We start from the raw sequence: 20831 nt of genomic DNA on the forward strand, positions 1-20831 counted from the left end.
TAACTGGTAGCAAGTTGTTTTGGTATTGGTACACTCTATCGGCAACGATAGACGTAAGGATCTTATACACTGTCGATAGGCAGGTGATAGGTCTATAGTTTTGCGGGTGTTTAGTGTCTTCAGACTTAAAGAGTAGATAGGTAATGCCCTCATCAGTAAGCCATGTAGGACAGGTTTTTGGGTTTTTCATTATTTCATTGTACCCTTTTGCAAGGTCTTCATGTAAAGCATACAGATTTTTTATCCAGAAATTTGTTATCTTATCTTTTCCAGGGGCTTTCCAGTTACTTGTTTTCTTTATGGCTGACGAAGTTTCACGGAGGGTGATATCTGACTACCTCTGGCCCTCTAGGCCCTTATTTGCAAACTCCTGGTGTTGAATCCATGATGCTTCCCTGTTGTGCTCTTTATTGGTCTCCCAAATACTTGCCCAGAACTTCCCCGTTTGCGAGACAGTTGGAGGATCCTTTACATCAATATGCTTGGCTCGCATTTTCTTTAAAGACCTTCTTCTGGCGGAAGAAGGCACTTCTTTTTTCAAATCGTTTCAACCTTTGCGCTTTAGCTTGGATCTTTTGTTTTAGTACTTCTTTAGCGATACGGAGGTTGCTTTTTTCCTGATATTTAGTCCTCGCTCTAGCCGTTTCCTCTTCCCGTCTTTTATCTGCGACCCTCTGTCAATTTCACTAAGGATAGAGAGATCTTGCCTAAGTTTCTTGATTTCCTTATGTATCTTCTGTTTCCAAATCGGCTCTTTCATCTTTTGCGTATGGGGCTTAGGTGGCTTTTTTCCCAGTTTTTCTCTGATGGCTGTCGCAGTAGCATGAATAAGCTGGTTGATTTCAGTCGGACTGAGGGTGCTGTCCATCTCTTCTTTTACATCAATTATGGCATCATTAGCATGTTTGAAGAGGTTCTTAGCTCGGGGATCATGCTTGATTTTTGGTATTGCTGGTCCTTCGTGAATGGGTTGTACCTTAACGATTTCCCATTTTTGTAGGATAAGGATTTTTATCAGACTTTTCTTGGCTTTGAGCTTTTTGAGAAGAGGCATTTGGGTCTAGCATTTGAATTTGGTCAACACAGTTTACAACTACATTCATTTCACAGGCCGCCTGGTTGTCTATATCTTCCGGTGTAGGTCTTATATTATTCAATTCATCTGTGGAAGCTGCGGACTGCTTTACCCTTTGTTGGAGGATTTTGAGTTCCGGGTCAGTGAGTCTGTTCTTCCTGATTATGTCACTTCGGACATTAACAAGTTTGTTTGCGTCTAGATTGAGACGGGTTGTGGGGTTTTGTTGCCGCCAGGTGGTATATGCAGCCTTGGTAGTAGTAGTCTCGGAAGGATTATTCATAGCCATGTAATAGGCTTCCATGACAAGACTATACAAGATTTTATCGGTGAATTTGAGTTGGATATATCTAGAAGGCCTCTATGAGGGGTGTCCTCGGCGGGGATGTCCTCTAGTATTGGGTGGGAGGAGTGTGTTCCACAGTAGTCAACGCCACTGTTGAGGTTGACCATTGGTCTTGCAAAGTAAAAAAAAGCGACAAGTGGACCGCAAACAGAATAACTGTACAATGGACATCAATTGTTGAAATTCAAGAAATTATTCATTAGTCTCGTAATTCATGCACGTGCTGCACTCACTCACTCACTCACTCACTCAGACAGCCCCGGTGATGATAAGGGTATTGCATTTACAGTGCACTACCCTCAAAAAGTAAAACACAGGAAACCGAAAAGAAAACTGGAAAAAATATACACAACACAAAAAACGGGGAAAAGACAGAAAAATCAAGCAAAGCGGTTTAATTGGGAGATAAATGACTGAACAGAGTGAACTAAACTAACATTGAATTTAAAATCAATATTAGGAACACCGTTTAAGAGCCAATCAGTATTTCTCTCGTCAGACGCCAAAACCCAGCTATCACCCAAACAAGTGTGCAGTGGAGGCAAACAATATTTCGCGCAGAGCAGCAAAGCCTGGGCAATGCAAAAAGAAATGTTTAGCATCTTCGGTTCGAGCATTACAAAAATCAAACGCAGCTCACGGCACAATTAATCTTGAAAAGGTCATTATTTAAAACACTCAATTAAGCCTAAGGCGAGTATGATGAATCGACGTCGTACGGTCCCCAACATAAAATAGATAATTTAATACGGAGTGGAGAATTAAAAAAATTGGAAAGATTATTCTTAAACGTGGAGAAAGTAGAGGATATGCGAAGCTCGGAAGAAAGATCATCAGAATAGCTGAGTACAGAAAAGATCTTTTATATTTTTCAGTACGAGCAATAGCCAAAGAAAGGGCCTTAAAATAAGTGAGAAGATAGTGCTGCCTTTGTAATGACATGCGCAAATGGTTAGTCTTCTCGGATAAGGACTATAAACTATAAACCATAATCCTCCATGCTCCTAAGTTCCCTGTGGGACGTTAAAGAACCCACACGGCACTAATCGAGGAGAGTAGGGTATGACGTTCCTGGTGTTGTGGCTATCCTTTGTGAGTGTATTGGTGGGTGGGTATAGGATGTCCACATAAGCTGAATGGGCCTTATTCGCGCGGCGGCCATATTGGCCATAGATCATTGATTTTGTACCCCGAACCTCGAGTTGAAATGTTTGGTAAAGACACTGCTAGGCAAATATAACACCTTTATCAAACACAACAAGATCAGGGTGTACCACGTGGCTAACGCCCACATGGTTCATATGGGTAGAAAACTAGCACTTCATATTACTTCATAAGAGTTTCGGTGCGCAAAAACAAAAGTTTTCTATCCCTCGTGACTCAACATGGCCTCCGTTCAATTTTAATTGCCAAAACGTCAACCTGTTCAAACAAATAAATAACAAACAAACAGATAAGAAAGATCGTTAACAGAACAAGGTGATAGTTAAATCTCTCACTAACAAAAGGACGACTACACAGATTACAAAGACTACACAGAAAATAGATACGCATTGCGGACATGTGGGTAGTACACGTGATACACCCTGATCTTGTTGTGTTTGATATAGGTGCTATATTTTCCTAGTAGTGTCAACTAGGCTGGATTTTTAGAGGGGAATAACGTTTGAGTGCATTAGACGTTGATATTGCTATTGTTACAAAAAGGCATTCGAAGGATCCATGTTGGGCTATGTAAACTGAAAGAATATTTTGTATAACTGTATCAACATTCAAAATGGCAAATATCACGCAAAATATCCCATCATTTTGTCGCGAGGTAATTGATCCGATTGTCTCACTATTTATGTCCGTCATCCGGATAATGTTATTTCATGCTGGTACCGGTATTTTTTTCTCCACAGAAATGAATTCTCTCCAATTTTGAAGGTCATTTGTTTGCAATTGTCATCAGCAACCGAAATTCTCGGTTTCACCCAGCTGTTTTCCGTTTGATTTAAGCGGCTGGATGTTAAATGACATGAGGATTTGAAAAGGCTTTTCATATGGGCGGCCATAACCGCCAAAAATACAAGCAAGAGAAAATGAGGGGACAGAGAAGGAGGCTCCAGGTCCAGCCCTTGGGATATGTCATGTCCACGAAAGTTATTTTTAGACGAGCGGAAGTCTTCCGAGACGTCCGCATACAGGCCAACCTCGGTCCGATGTTTGAAAGAAAATATATATTCATAAGCCTTCCACGTGCGCCATCATTTTCTCTTTTCACTAAGAACCTGAGAGCGAAGCAAGACTGCATGCGGGCGTCTCGGAAGACAGACATCCCCTAGAACAAAGACTTCCGCTCGTCTAAAAATAACTTTCGTGGACATAACATATCCCGGCCAACGCCTTGAGCCTCCCTCTCTGTCCCCTCATTTTCTCTTGATACAAGAAATTGAAATGGAACAAAGAAAACAGAAATGGTCTACTGATGGTTTGCCAAACGAAAAATAAGTTTAGATTGTTTTGAAATAGTCCAGACGCCGATGTTAAAACGGAACAGAGTAATTCAAATTCGTTTATGCAACTGAGAATCCATATCCGTCGACGAAGCAATTTTCCCTTTAGTAAACAAGGGATGCCATTTGGACTAGTTTGTCCTTTGCAAATGAGGGAAAAAGATACTTAATCTAGGACTAGATTAGAAGCGTATGTCACTTTTTAAATAAACCAAGAAAACACCTTAGAAAAAAATTAGAAAAAGTTGATCGAACGTTTTCGAACTCGGCTCAATGGATTAATTAATTAAGAGCACGTACACCTAACCTCTCCTCTAAAGAAACATAACTATTTAGCCTATAAAAGGGAGTACCCTCCGCCGGATTTTCAATTTAGTAGGGTAAACGATGACACTCAACACAATATACATTATACCATTGTACCATTGTCAGCATTGGCATAAGGGAAAATGTTCTGTAGACCAAGCCTGTAGGATTTTGTCTCCACTTCGCAACAAATAACACAGTGGTGTAAACCAAACAACTATATTTTGGGATGCCTGCCGAGAACCAACCCGAGGCGTACATGCGCCTGAGCATAAGTACATGTATACATTCGCATCAAATGCACCAAATTTAGTCCTCAGATAAAAACACACACGATATCACGTGATGTTCTTCCTCTAGTTTTCCACTGCATCATTATCCATGATGCTTGGGCTTAAGGCCCAGGCCTTGTCGTATCTCGTGCCGACAAAATATTTATTTCTGATTAATTCGCATGCTCAATCGTTAGAAATACCATTTTCGGATTGCCGTTCATTCTCTTGAACGAGCAATGGTGTTCTATACTCGTAATAGGTACACGGAAAACATATTTGAAGGACGAAAAAGTTGGACTGTAGAAGTTGTAGTATTTTTATATCAATGACGTGGAACAGCAGACAGACTCCTGGTGCGAGGCGACGATGTAGCGGTCCAATTTGCTTACATTTCTTTGCAAGATCGAGCAATTTGAAATCACACTTACGGAGAGATTTTAGCGCGGACAAACAAGTAGGCTCAAGTTTTCTGTAATATTCGGCAGCTTTTGCCATGTAAGAACAACCTGTCCGGTTGATCAAGTTTCGAACGCTTCTCGCGTATTAAATTCGGTAGAAACCACTTAGAATAAAGGGCATGCAGCGCGAAAACACGCACGGTGACCCCATCTTTTTTTTGCCTTTTTTTAGTGTCTTGTGTATGAATATCAAATGTGCCAAGTTTGACAAAAATCTGGACAGTATGTCATTTTCAAGGGAATTTCCTTAAGGACCCTTCTTTTTAGTCAGTCATGGTCAGGATGTTACACAAAGCTTGTTGTGTGACATCCCGAAAGACGGCTGTGAGCAGTATCTGGAGGCGGAGTATGGTTTCAGTGGCTATTGCAATCTGCCAATCAAACCTATGTAATGCTTGCTCCCCATTGGCCGAGTGTAAAATACTACGTCATCATGAGAGGAGTCATGGAAGCCGAAATTACACATGGCGGCTTTTGGCAAGAGGGTGCATCATTCGAAGGGATTCTACAGAGCGCTTGATCGCCTCTCCTCTGCCGATTTTACTCAGACGAGCAGGCGAGGCCGGAAAACAGTTGACAGAGGTCGGATGTTTAAAATTGATTACGCTTGCTTGTATTATTGTTGTTTACATAAATTGTGCTTAATAGTATTTAATTAACCTAAAATATATATATTGATATTTAAAAGCAGTGTCGCAAAGTCCGATGTAGGTTTCCTTTGTGGTGTTAGTGGTGACTTCAGCCTGGTAGATGACATTTTCCGCGTTGCAGTTTCCATCCATAGGGCACGAGTTGGGTTTCCGGCAATTACAGTTTTTCTTTTCATTATTGGTGCGCGTCGATTTGTTGAGTTCAGCTTTGTTATGATTAGATATTATTTTTTCGATGTTACCCATGCAGCTGTAACTTAATTTTAGTGTGTTACGGTTAAAAATTTTATGGAGGGGGTTAGATTTAGGGAAATGCTTATCGATAAGTGAAAGAAAGCATTTCCCGACGTTTGTTGCCGCGCTCTTGCTATACGGCGGGTTAAACCACAGAATATTTCTTCGTCTAGAGTTTTGCTTTTAAATTAAGATACAGAAACCATACATGTTCATTTCGTAATGAGCGGTACAAACATGCTACCGAGCTTAGTAAGTACATATGGAGCTTAAAAGATCGGAACATTGTATATGACATTAGATGGCGGAAAGTGAAACAAGCTAGGTTTTATTCGAATCTAACTAAGAGATGCAACTTGTGTCTGTGGGAGAAATTTTTCATATTACGCAGTCCAGAAATGTCAACTCTCAACAGGAGAAATGAGCTTGTATCGGGTTGTAGACATGCTAGGAAATTTCTCTTGAAAAATGTTTTCACCTAGTTAATGATGAAGATCCTGTGTGACACGTCACGTAACAAACTTAGCATTTATTGTCTATTGTTCTGTATTTTCAAATATCTTTGATTGTAACCGTTTTTTCTGGCAGTTGCCTGAAGATTGCTCCGCAAGGAGCATGAAACTCAGAGTAGCGATTAAATGACCATATAACCTCACCCTTGCATTACCAATTGATTATTGCTCTAGTTCAACTATTGAGCACTTTTAAGTTGATGAGGACTTCTACCCATTTTTTGGTTATATTGATATTTATATACAAAATCTTGAAAACGTTATTTTCCTGCGCATACAACTTTACAACTTTATTACTGATATTGCGTGTGTTTCATATTATACTGTAGATGCTCACATGCGCATTACAATAACAACACAGTGTATCCAAATTGTAAAAATTATGAAGATAGCAAAGAAATAATGTTACGTCTTAATTTAATCAGTTTCAATATTGCAGTGTCTTTTTCTTCAACAGTTATTTCAATCGGCCAGATCCTATGGTCAATATACTTTTGAAAGAAGTTGGAGGACTGCGTGTAGCTCTGGCACAATCACAAGCACAAGGTAAACCCTTCAGTACACTTGAATTTTGGGGAGATGTTTTTAGTTGCCTTTTCAAGGGAAAAGGAGAAAAATGTGGACAATGGTAAATGCTTGACAAAGGTGACTTTAATCACCGTTTCTTCCCAGATCAGTGGGAACAGCTATTAGACCCTCATGGACAGGGAGCGAAAGTACGTTTCCCTGTTAAGTTAAGACATTAATGTGCAGATATCACCGACTTTTGGAAGACAGAAGCCATGGGAGTGTCTGTTCTGTCATGCACCTGTGAAGCAGGGAAGATGTCCAAAGAAGAGAAGGCAGAGCTAAAGCTAATAGAAGTGAGCTGTAAACTTCAAGGAAGGGTTGGCTTATGAAGTACCCATGGAAGAAAGATCCAGCGTGTTTACACAACAACTATAAGCAAGTTTTGAAAAAGCTGGAATCAACCGAGCGACCCTTGATGAAGAAACCAGAATACGCCAAATTGTACGGGGATCAGATAAGGGAAATGGAAGAAATGCGATTTTCCAGAAAGTTAACAGAAAAGGAAATTGGAGAGTGGATGGAACCTACACGTTATGTGGCGCATCACGCTGTTGCTCGTCCAGCGAAGAAAACCACACCTATAAGAATTGTCTTTAATAGCTCAGCCTCTTTCAAGAGATAGAGAGATAGATAGATAGTTTAATAAAAAAATTACTTCGCAGCCAAAAGGCTGAATTGCATAATACTTTACAAATTTGACAATGATACGCTATATATACTATGTTAAGATACATGAGTATGACTAATTTAAATTTATTTAAAATACTACAAAATGCTAAAAAAACCAGAAGTCAGAACAATAAGCAGATAGCTAATCGGACGCATATTTACACAGTGTTGTTGGCTAATCGGCACATGGCCGGAATGAATGACCGCTGAAAACGCTTGGTGCGCACACCCGGGAGGTCGTACTTTCTATTTCTCCTTAGATTATAATGGTTAACATGATCTGGAGGAAGTAAGTGGGATAGTTTGTGGTTACCAGAGATTACATTAAACAACTTAAGACACTGTTCCTCGCGCCGAGACCGCAAAGTGTCAAGATCATAAATACTTAAGCACAGACTATAGGAACAATCAGGTAGAATGATGCAACGGTCAGACGGTCAACGGTCAGACGCTTAACTACTACTGGTTTAAAGGGTCAGATCTACTTAACAATCTCTTTGGCGTCCTCATACGATTCAGAGAGAACCATGTTGCTTATGTGGTGACATAACAAAGATGTATCACATGATCGCCATACTACCACTTGACCAACACGTACACAGATTAAATGCAAACCTTGCTGACGATAGTAATTCAGAAGAGGTCATATACTTGGCAGCGAAGCAGAAACGGAAAGAGTTTTAGGAACAGTCTGGCTCCCTGAAGATGACATGCTCACGTTTAAAATAAAGATGGTCATATCGCCTGATGCCACTCAATCTAATAATCCAAAGACGCTCATTCCTCTAAAGCTAACGAAGAGAATTCTACTGAGTAAAATGGCTGGTATCTTCGATCAAATTGGCGCAGCAACAGAAGTTTTCATCAAGCTAAAGGTTGCTATGCAGGAGCTAGGCAATTGGGATTGGAATGGGATGAAGAAGTGCCAAAGGAAGCAAGACAAAAATGACTCAAGTTGCTCGAAGAAGTATCAAAATTCAATCATATCAAGTTCGATCAATGTCTCACACCTTTTTAAGCGGTTGGAGCTCCTAAGCTGATTGTGTTTTGTGATTCCTCATGCCAAGCCTTTGGAGCCTGTGCCTATGCCACATGGAAACTTCGAAATGGGAAGTTTGGTGTCAGGTTCATTGCTGCTAAATGAAGGGTTGCACCTCTAAAGGAGTTAACGATTCCTCGTCTCGAACTACAAGGAGCTGTATTAGCATGTCGCCTCGGCAAGACCATATTAGAGGAATCACGCCTGAGGTTTAAGAGGGTACGATATTTGTCAGACAGCAGGGTTGCACTAGCCTGGATTCAGGGTCCTTCACGAAGTTACAAGCCGTTTGTGTCATCTCGCATTGGAGAGATACAGGGCAACTCAGAGCCGTCAATTTGGTCGCACTGCCCAACAAAACATAACGTCGCAGATGATATCACGATGGGTATCACCATTGAAGAAATGAACGACAGATGGCTGAAAGATCCAGAATTTCTGCAGACAGAGGAAGCACTTTGGCCTGTGGAGACAGGAAGTCCTGATTCAATTGAAGTGAATAAAGAACGACGGACGATCCAAATTGCTTGCCCAGTCACTGTGTCTGAGCTTATATTAAACTGTGAAGATTTCGCAAGTTGAAGAAGACTTATCCGAGTCACTGCGTACGTCAGGAGATTCTGCCAGTACGTTCGCAGCAAGCTAAAACGAGTCGACTGTAACCAGAAAGGAAACGTGGGTGCACTCAACGCCTTAGATATTGAAGATGCAGAAAAATATTGGCTTAAGTTTGCCCAGTCTGGTTTACCTCAAAAAAAGCAGAGAGGAAATTTCAAAACATTGACGCCATATGCTGATGAAAATGGAATCATAAGAGTTGGTAGTCGAGTCGATCCATCTTTGCTGTCTTACGATAACACGCGTCCTGTCTTATTGCCATACAAACACTGGATATCTATGTTAGTCACCCGTCAGGCACATCCGTATGGTCATTCAGGTGTTGCTGCCGCCACAGCAAAATGCAGGCGGAAGTATTGGATTGTCAGAGGTCACAATGTGTCCAGGATTGTCAAGCGTAAATGCACCTTCTGTCGAGAATTTGAAGCAGAGGCTGAGACCCAGTTGATGGCTGATATCCCTTCATGCAGATTGCAGCCCTGCAGACCACCTTTCCATCACACCGCGTGCGACTATTTTGGGCCCATCAAAGTAAAGCTTGGTAAAGCATTATGGAGTGATTTTCACTTGTCTGAACACACGTGCAGTCCATTGTGAACTAGCCACAGATGCCAATACCATGGATTTTCTCCAAGTCCTACGAAGATTTTTCTCCTACCGGGGTTATCCAAAGTTAATGATCTCGGACAACGCCTCTCAAATGGTTGGAGCTGAGTGTGAACTTCATGATATGATAAGGGTTGGGACGGCAACCAGCTAAAGGAGTATTGTGCTGACAGAGGGATGAAATGGCAGTTCACCACGCCCTTAGCCCCTCACCAAAATGGTTGCTCAGAGTCTATTGTGAAGTCTACAAAGTCTGCATTAAAGAGAGCAATTGGAGAAACTATTTTGACGCCAGTGGAGTTGTACACCTGTCTTCTTGAAGTGGCCAATCTTTTGAACCAGCGCCCAATTGGAAAGCTATCAGAAGATCCCGACGACGGCACGTATTTATGCCCAAATGATATTCTTCTAGGAAGAGCAACAAGCACAGTCCAACAAAGACCGTTTCGTGAAACTTAAAACCCGCGCCACCGATTTGAATTTGGCCAAAAAATCGTCGATTCATTTTGGAAGAAATGGTCAAGAGACGTTCTCCAGCACCTGGTTTCCAGAAAAAAGTGGAACACAAGCAAACGAAATGTCAAGGTTGACGACTTCGTTATTTTGGCTGACCCTAATGCCATCAGAGAAAAATGGATGAGAGGAAGAGTAACGCAAATGTTTCCAGGTGAAGATGGGCTCGTGAGAAATGTTAAAGTGAAAACTGGAACAGGAACTTACCTGCGTCCCGTTACCAAGATTTGTGTTATTCATCCAGTAGAAGGCTTTTGAGATTATGAATGAAAAATTACTATTTCCCATTGCTGGGGAATGTTTCGCGTATAAATGAACAAAGGAGACTGGACCTAGACTGCCAAAGGTCATGTAATCCGACCCGCCAAAAATGCTAGTTTTTTTTCATGTGATTGTAATGTTAGGATGCAATAGTTCTTGCTCCGCTGCGATTGTGTGTATTTTTAAATGTCTGGACTGGCTTGCACAAACGTAAGTTTTTAACTAAATTTATAAATTTCTTCTACATTTATTTCGATCAGAGTATTCAATTATTAAGGGATTATTGTTATTTAAACTACTTTCGATAGCTTCAGATTATTTTCTTCAAATAAATCCTGAAAATCCAAGCTGTCCTGTTTAACTTCGTTGACTCAGCGGCCCAAAGCACTTGGCCCATAAACAAGCGAAACGACGACATGAATAACTTCAAGCCCGAAAACATACAGACTGCGCAATTGAATCGTACCGTCCATCAACATGCAAACCGAGGGAATGAACTTTAGCCAGAAAACATGTAACCCCCTATATTCAATTGCACCTGAGGCCATTGACGTGCAAAGTGACGAATTGCATCGCACTTTGGCCCAAAAACATGCGACAAGTTCAAAAAACATTTTTGTCCAACATCACCCTTCGTAGCCGATCTTCCACTTAAGAGAAGTAAAAATTGAGGTAGATAAACAATAAATATTAATTTGCAATAATATATTACAGCAAATAATTATTACTGGTATGCATCGTTTCAAATTCTTTGGAAAGTTGTCTTTGAGCCGATAACAGGGAATACTCAGGGGTAAAGACCATACCTTGTAGTCACGCCCTAAGAAAACCTGCAAAAAATGGGAATATTATGGCCAGGACTAATTTCAAGTTGAGCATCATCGATTACTTGATTAATTTCATCCCAGCATTCTTTAAATCCTGTCGTCAGCCAGTAATAGCATTCTGAGCCACTCATCACTGCACTGGTATTTGTTCCTGATTTAAGGAAAACATAAGCCAAGTATAGTGTTTACTCTATATTCAAGGGCACTGTCTGATTGCAAAACGTTTGCTTGTAATTTATGATAATTTATTAGATGCCAGAGCAATGTTACCTTTCGCAGATAGGGTATCTTCAGTCTCAGTAAGAATGCAGCGGCTCAGAATGACATAATTTGTAAGCCTTCTCATGCGTGCTCCATCCCCACTGATTTTTGTCAGGCAATAATTTTCCATCTTGAACCTAAAAATTTCAGATTTTTGAGGATAGGATTCTTGAGATTTATACTTTAGGCTTGTTTACCAGTTGGCTCAGCTTGTTTTTTAGAGATTCTTTGAAAGATACTTGGGCACCAGCGTGGCCTCTTGGAATGGGTTTTAAGGAACATGTGCTGTTGAGCTTGTCTCTGCATTGTTTAATAAGGTGGAACCAAGGCATTGCATCAATGATTGCCAGGTACAAAACACAGGTCACAGGTCATTGTTTTACCAATACAGAACGTATTCTAAACATTCATAAAAGCTAACCTTGGGCCTAAAAACTTTTTTTTAGGCCTAATGAGGCCTAAGGTTAGCATTTATGAATGTTTAGGATACTTTCTGTATTGGTAAACAATGACCTGTCACCTGTGACCTGTGTTTTGTACCTGCCGATCGATGACCATGCGGAGCTCATGGATAAAGGCATCCCCAACTGCAAACTTGTCCATTAAGAACAGATCAGTGTCAATTTTACTCTTGTCAGCTTCTGTGACACTGTCAAACTGAGTTCCTTTGTTTCTCCCAAGGCTCATTTGACTCGGGGTATGAGGCCACTGTTTCTGTTGGAGCAGAGGGTTTTTTTGCTGGATCCATTTCCATTTCGGAAAGGGATGAAGCTGCATTCCTTGTGTCAGGTGGTGACTGGGGGGGGGGGGGGGCTGGTGTGGTGAGTGGTGTAGGGGACAGTGTGGGAGGTGATGTAACAGCCCGAGCAACACTTGGCCCTTTTTTGTTTTGCTCTTGGGAACCTTCCAATAAAAACTGCGTGCCTTTATGATCGTGTAGCTGCAAGCTATCAAACTCTAAATCAAATAAATCGATAAACCACAAGGCTTTTTGTGCTCTTGTAGTCAACGTGTCAAGCCTTCTTTTCTGCTGCTTTCTTGAAAGTTCGGTGAAATCTTTCACATGGGCTTTGTGTGGTTGGAAGTGTTCTTTCTCTAATTTTCTGATGTATTTTTCCAGTTCTTCATTTTCTCCCTTTTGTTCTTCGAATTCTTCTGCAAGCATGATTTTTCTTTTTCTGCAGGCGAAGAAAGCTCTTTTTTAACCTCTTCAAAAAGCTTCTCCTTTTCTTCCTCCAAATGTGCATATTTTGCTCTCCATTCTTCTATCTCAACATTCAGGAGATCAAATTGTCTTTCCATGCCTTGCAGCTTTTCTTCAAAGCGTGACATTTTCTCTGCCATTGTGGATGCTTGACTTTCACGGAAGGATTCTCGCAAATGGTAAGGGCATTTTGCGAATTTCGTTCCGAACGGAACAAGAGGACCACCTCTAAAGGTTGTCCACAATTTCCGAAAAGATTTTCCGGAAAACTGCCTTTCCACTTGACCTCAAACCGATATTTCCGGCTTTTTTGGCTAAATGGTAAGCACCCGAAGCGTCCCAAAAACCCATGAAATCACTCAGGACAACGCAGAAAATAGCGGGTGTTGTCCATAAACTGAGTTTTCGAAAAGAAACATCGCGATATGAAGTTTTTATGGAACATTTTCCTCGATCAGTTGAATCAGCCGTTACAATTGTCTCAAAATAACATGACGTCACGCCCTCTCGCATGCTTAGGTTTGTCTGCCTGTTATTAAACCATTTGCACTTGAATAAACCATTTGCCAGTGAGAATCGTGCCTTCTTTGACTAAACCCTTCTGCTACGGGGCACAAGATCATTTGTTGTCAGACCTGACCCCATAAGCATTAGCTTTAACCATTATCGTGCTGAAATGTATGTATGTATGTATGTATGTATGTATCATTTCACATTTCGTCGACGGATATGGATTCTCAGTTGCATAAACCAATTTGAATTAGTCTGTTCCGTTTCCGTTTTGACATCGGCGTCTAAACCATTTCAAAACAATCTAAACGATTTCAATTTCGACTAAACCGCTTCTCAAAAGAACACTTAACCTTTTGTATTTCGACAGTTTCATTTCAAAACCTCTAATTTAAGCCTATCATTATTTAAAAAACAATATAATGAGTTCTTTAAAGAGAAGAGCTTCGACCCTGACCGCCCCCATGTCACTTTAGGGCCAGTTGGAAAACATGGACTGGACTCTGGACTGGACTGGACTGGACTGGATTCTGGACTGGACTGGACTTGGGGTTAATTTTTTAGAATCAGTTTCATTACAAATAGTCACCCGAGGTCAACACAGCAGTATTTGGCTCCATTTCTCTTAAATTTGAGGTAATCTTTTAAGCGAGTATTTACAAGTTTCGCTACACATACTTAGAAAGTTCTCCGTAATACCATCCCTCACGCTGTGTTTTCCGTCGTAATTCCTCGGGGAGAGTTTCCCTGTGGGTGAAGAGGTCACACCCAAACCACAGACTCCGCAACTATTTTTAATGAAAGACAGAATCATGACCTGTCCCAGTACCCTGTGTGACGTTTCTTGTCAATGCTTTCAATCAGTGATCTGTCTTTGACCTTTCAAATATAACGCAATATATATTATCACTGATATCGCTATTATGAACACAAACATCACTGTAAAACACTAACCAACTGATAACAAAATGTAATTACAGTAAATGTCCATTGAAATTTGTCAAATGATAATCATCGAATTGATTGCAGGTAATTTCCGATTTCATTCACGTTCGTCTATCAAGCGAGTCTAAAAGAGACCCAAAATTGACAGGAAGACAGGGCAGAAATTGTGGAACAAAGTTGCACTTGTGCGTCATATGCCCTTTATTAAGCTCGTATACTTTTCGTTTTCATGTGAGATGTTTTCTGTATTCAGAGATGTTTAAACCATTTTAGAAGCAATGAAAGCATTAGACTACGTTAAACAAATTGTGTCAGACGATTCTGTTCCTCGAGTAAGAACAATGTGCGAGTCATGCGAGCCAACATGGCGAGCCATGCAAGTCAACATGCGAGTCACACAATTATTGAAAGCTAACCATTTTAAAATGGGTGCTTAGACTTAACAACTGTTTATCAGCGCTATTTGAAATGGATGCTTAGACTTAAATGCGAAATTCGCATGGTTCGCTGGCTCGCAGATTGTCCAGCCCCTTGTTCCTCAGGAAAGCGAAAACCCAGATAAAATCGCGGCGACGGTCTTATCTGTGTTTGTGTCCATACGTTTGTCACGGTTTTCACCGTCACAAACGAAAAAAACAATTCGAACAGCCCGATGACAAAAGCTAACGAAATGAAACTGAATAAAAGAGGAAGACATAAACAACTTGTAGACCGCGTTGATAAACAAAACAAAGATAAGTCCTGAAGAATCGCGATCAACCTTCATAATGTTTCCCTACTGGTATCAGTTTAAACTTAAGAGAATTTATTGACTTATAAAGGAAGGCAACATCCCCTAGTTGATTATTTTCTTAGTTTACTCTCTGTGTAATATTGTATCAATAGGCCATTTTCGAAATATCAAATATTCAGCTTTATAGTGAGGCAGTGAGGACAGAAACAATAGAGATTCTTTGGATTGAATGTGAAAAATGGGTCTTTTTTAGAATCGCGTGTATTACGAATGTGAATGAAATCGGAAATTACCTGCAATCAATTCGATGATTATCAGTTGACAAATTTCAATGGACATTTACTGTAATTGCATTTTGTTATCAGTTGGTTAGTGTTTTACAGTGATGTTTGTGTTCATAATAGCGATATCAGTGATAATGACTTCAAGATGTTCAAGATGTTGTGCGGTAACTCGGTAAATTTACCGACATCATCTCGCATGAGACGTATACTCCAGAACCCACACGAATAGAGAGCTTGGTACAACTCAGTAAGCTGGATAAATAAAGCGAAGCCTGAGTCCTTTGGCATTCATGAACGAAAGCACCAAATAGAATGTGACAAAAGATATATTGCGTTATATTTAAAAGGTCAAAGACAGATCACTGATGGAAAGCATTGACAACAAAAGTCACACAGGGTACTGGGACAGGTCATGATTCTGTCTTACATTAAAAATAGTTGCGGAATCTGTGGAAATGGAGCCAAATACTGCTGTGTTGACCTCGGGTGACTATTTGTAATAAAACTGATTTTAAAAAAATTAATCCCCAGTCACGTCCAGTCCAGTCCAGTCCAGTCCAGTCCAGAGTCCAGTCCATGTTTTCCAACTGGCCCACTTTTGGAGGTAGTGATTGATGCAACAATTATTTTCTGATTAGAATAATCTAGGATATGACATATTAGCAATTATAGTTTTTACATTTCAGACATATTTTAATGTTTTTTTTTTCTTTGCTTTTTCTTCTTTAATTAAATGTCCGTTGTAGTTTTTGGGTGGACTAGCTCGAATGGTTCGTATGTTCCCTTCTAGTCCTTCCCCACTGCAGTAATTTTTTTTTCTTTTAGTATGTAGTATGAATTGCTTCATCTAATGCAGTGAAAATGGAATAAATAAATAAATAAATAAAACCACTTATTTCGTTTGGCAAACGGCCATCATTAAACCATGTTTTCTTTGTACATGTTCCATTTCAATTTCCTGTATTTTGGCGGTGATGGCCGCCCACATTTTCAGCTTTGTTTTCGCTCTCACCTTAAACACAAAGAAGGCTTCTTCTTCTTCTTCTCTATTTCATACAGTTGTAATTTTTTAAAAGAAAAGTGGAGCGAAAAATTGCGTGAATAAATTACAAGATAAGAAAGAGGCTATCAGGGAAATGAACAGACGCAGACTAGCCGATATATAGATCTAAATGTTTACCAATCAGATAACATCGATAAAAGCACAATTAAAATAGTGCTGCCGAACGTACATTTCCACTCGATGACTAAAATATTTCGACAGATGTGAAAACTAAGTTGCGATTTTTTAATATTTCGTTTATTCAGAAGAGCTCATCTTTTCTATTGCTAGAAAAAAAACAGGAAGGGTAGTAGCCAAAACGCGGGGCCGGGGTCGGGGTCGGAGTGTCTTTTTTTCCGTTTGTTTTAATTTTTGTCGTTATTCTCCTGTACTGTTATTTTCGAATGTTCGCCATCTTTCCTTCATTTATGCTGGAAATAAGTAAAAAAAAAAGGACCTTTTTTGTTTGTTTTCGAAATTAAGAGAATTTCGGACTGAACTTGAAGTTTTTGCGGGGAATATACGCTAACTCCTGAGACATTGAAAGCCTCGCTGAGCTCCACACTTTAAAACCATATTTTAATGTTTACTTCGTAAATAACCTTCTCCGCAATACAGTTAAGCATAGCCACAGTTTCACGATGGTCTTCTCGTTTGCTTGTTTCCACAAAATTGTTCTCAATGTTGTTGTGTTTTTATCGTAAAATTGGACTCGATCACTTGACGTCCGAATAGAATATGCTGACCAGTTGCCGTGCGACTCTCACTTTACTACAAACCGTTTGTAGTAAAGTCAGACGACAACATTGACAACAACACGAACAAACAAGCAAATGAGAACTTCGTGTGACTACGTGACGATCATCGTACGTGGAACTGTGATTCTGTTTTAAAGGAAGTAAACAGTACAATGCGATTTTAAAGTGTGGAGCTCAGCGAGTCTTCGTTGTCTCTGGCAGTTGACGTATATTCTATAACTTCAATTTCAGCAATTTTGGAAATCTCTTAATTTCGAATAACAAACTCCGATTTTCGGAAAGACAAAGCCAGATGCTCGCAAAAACCAACTTCGATTTAAAAAACCAAAACAACAAAGTCCGATTTTTAAAAAAAGCTAAGATGTCCCTCAAGAACTTTCATAGCTTCCATATGTTCCTAAATTTTTTGATTAAATTCCACTGTAAATGAAGGACAGATGCCGATCATTCGAAAATAACAGTACAGGACAAACCAAACCACAAAAAAACTGAAACAACAAAATTGGGGGAAAAAAAGACACCCCGGCCCCGAGTTTTGGCTACGCTAGGCAAAATGTTTGTGCAAAGCGCCGTGGGAATTTCAACACAATAAAGCTGATCGATCGCAATGATAAAGATAAAAGTAGTTTTCTACTGTTTTTCTTTCTGTTGCGAGGAAATTACTGTTGAATGTTTTTCAGTGCAGTCAGAGAAGTTGACCAGGGCTTTAAGGGTAAAAATGTTATGGTCGATTGGTGAATTTTGTTCTTATTTATTCGACCTGCAGAATGTGTGTGGAATGTCAGCTTGCGTGACGGCCTCCGTAGACGGTAAATGAGTGATTTTGATTTAAGACATTTAAGAATTTAAATATGTCTGTAAATTTGACAATAAACGTATTCAAACAGTTTTAATTCTCTTTTCGTTAGCAAAATTGAGAAAGGGAAAGGGCGACAAGTGGGCTGTAAATAAACGTCCATTGTTATGATTCAAGAAAACCGTACATTAGTGTCTTAATTCATGCACGCGCTGCAGGCCTACAAATCTTACGCTCACTGACTCATTCATTCAAACAGTATAATTGCACTTACAGTGCACTACCCATAACGATGAGCTACTGTAGCTGATACAATATCTTGCGCAGGAACCCCCATTTATGCATTTTTCTTCTAACGCTAAGTTTAACCCAAGAGATATCCCTTAGAAAGCTTTGCCTGTTTGTCCCCTCCATAGCACCCGTACAAAGCCTAGCACTCTCGATTTGTAAGCCTTAATTCCACCAAATCACTGTCAGTTTGCGAGCAAACACTTCTAGTGTGTACATGCAGGCAGACTGTCACCTCTGTTTTACCTACAGAAACAAACCTAAGACAATCCTGATTTCTTTATTGTTGCCGTACACCAAACAATGGGCTGCAGTCACAATCCACTCAGGATAAATCAGGGAACCTCCGCACTTGTGGTACCAGGTTCCCTTGTCATTATACTGAATCTCCGCTAACCAGGGCCACGAGTGAGGAACAGCTTCTTTACCACCGATAACGCGGCGAAAACGAGATTTATGACCACATTCTGAGGAGAAAAGATCATTTCTTTATTTCTGTGATTATGAAACTAACTAAGCTTCTCCGCGGTAGATGCTCCAAAAAGGAATTAACCTCTCTCAAACTCTGGTTTTTTCAATTAATGAAATGTGTGGCACATCACATATTTAAAACATTTGCATGGGAATTATTCACTTTTCTAAATACAGAGTAATAGCTTTGCAAATGGATAACAACAACTGACATGAAGCAAAACTGTTCATTCTACGTTTCGGATATAACATAATCTCTCAAATAAGGGGCTAAAAAGCTCACTCAATGCAAAGATTTTAACCCTCCCATTTTGGCCAGAAACCTCCCGTTTTCGGCGAATGTAGGTTACGGCGTCTAGTCTAAATATAATTAGTATTTAATTCGACGCGACGATTATGCGACGTATAAACTAGGGCTTAGAGGCACATATCTTAACCTTTGTCCCGGGGGAAAATGCCCCCAGTCCCCCCCCCCCCCCCCCCCTAGAGCCGGGCTCGCGCCTGCGGCGCTCGTACGCGCCGCCGCTCCTAAAAACTCCGTTTTTTAATTGACAGGGCTGGAATCTCTGTCAATGAAGAATTACGGTTGAATTGCTGGATGTAGTGCTTTTGTCCCATTGCCACTCTTTGGTTAATTGTGACTGCTACTCGTCACTGCCGTTCAAACTAATAGAGATTGAACGATCAACCTAACTATTTATCATTTGAGTGGCTTTTAAAGTTTTTATCACATTTTGGTTTTTAAAGCCCTTTTATCGGAAAAATGAAAAGATCTAGTTTTTGGGTGATGATGGCTTGGGAATACTCATTCTAGTTTTAGCGAGATGAAACTCGGGAGAGCCTTCAGTACAGGCTTTATTCAACAAAAACTGTTACACAAGTAAGAAACCACCATGGCGGCCGTATAAAGGAACAGTGCAGACCTCAAGTAACGACAACAAAGCCGCGAATCGTATGACAATTCTCAAAATAGCCCTGCTGTAACCTGCGATCAGGCGTTCTTCGCGCCCTCTCCAAGGAAAAGTAGGCCTGATCGCTGGTTAGTCCTCCTGAGTCGCACTTATGACTTCCAATATTGCTCTACCACTGTGCAATAGAGAGAGAACTCGTAAAGGCCATTACGTCACTAGTTTCTGCTGACAACGGTCACCACCAAAACATGGCCAGTCAAGCTCAACTCAACTCAATTTTATTCACTTCTAAGTTCTCAGTTATATTGTTGTCACCTGTGATTGGCATGAGCTAATAGACTTCGTTTCTTCACATAATTAGCATATAATTGTAACCGTAATTTTAAGACATTTCAAATAACGCAATAAATAGCAACTTTTGAACCGCAAAAGGTTCATCATCTTGTCTATTGCTAGTAGCAGCTGCGGTCGCAATGTTAAAACATTCCAAAGACAATGCACAAATGTTCACTGTAGAAAGAACCTCTAAACAACCTTCAATTGAATGCGGTCGCTTTAAAATTGACCTTCACATCTGGTTTATGGAAGCGATTTTATCATGTAACAGAAACGTTCACAAAACAAGTTTGATTTCAATGCATGTCATCAGAAGGTTAAGGCATATAATAAACATTGTAAGTAAAAAAAATATGCATACCTTCACCAAGACAGTATAAGGCATTTGAAAATAACAACAATGTAATTAAGTGGCCATAGCTGTGGGATACTTCCATATCAAGAGAAATAAGAAATGACAAAAACCAGTGATAGCGATTATGGTACAGTGCAAAATGGCAGTGAGGGTTTGGTGGTTTTTTTCTTATTCACTGAAGTGCTTTCATTTCATGAGGTCAGCAAAGTTCACTTAGTGTCAACATACCAAAGCAACTTGAAATTGTCTTATGTTTTTGAGAAAACAGATAGACGCCTCCAGATTGGTTCCATCGTGTTCCGTATATTTTGTAAAGTAAACGCTTAGTGTTTGTTTAAGCAAATGGAAGATGTAAACTGAGAAAGGTATTGTGCAACGTAAACTCTGATAATGGCGTTACCGATAAAGTTCTGCCATGATAGTGACAAAACATTCGCGAACAAACTTCCGTTTGCAAGTAAAAACTAGACCCTGCGTGAG

At 40.1% G+C, this 20831-nt stretch overlaps 1 protein-coding gene across 1 annotated transcript in view; it reads right to left on the reverse strand.

The window, feature by feature from the left end:
• The window catches only part of LOC137997352 (elastase-1-like), a 29536-nt gene extending 9005 nt beyond the window's left edge, over positions 1-20531 (reverse strand). The window contains exons 1-2 of the mRNA XM_068843295.1: positions 20358-20531; positions 18539-18745 (exon numbers count right to left, since the gene is read on the reverse strand). Of these exons, the coding sequence (XP_068699396.1) occupies positions 18539-18745; positions 20358-20433 (283 nt within the window). The 5' untranslated portion in view covers positions 20434-20531. The remainder of the gene's footprint in view (positions 1-18538; positions 18746-20357) is intronic.
• Positions 20532-20831: the final 300 nt, after the last annotated feature.

This window comes from Montipora foliosa, chromosome 3, assembly GCF_036669935.1.
Source record: "Montipora foliosa isolate CH-2021 chromosome 3, ASM3666993v2, whole genome shotgun sequence".
Classification (NCBI taxonomy): domain Eukaryota; kingdom Metazoa; phylum Cnidaria; class Anthozoa; order Scleractinia; family Acroporidae; genus Montipora; species Montipora foliosa.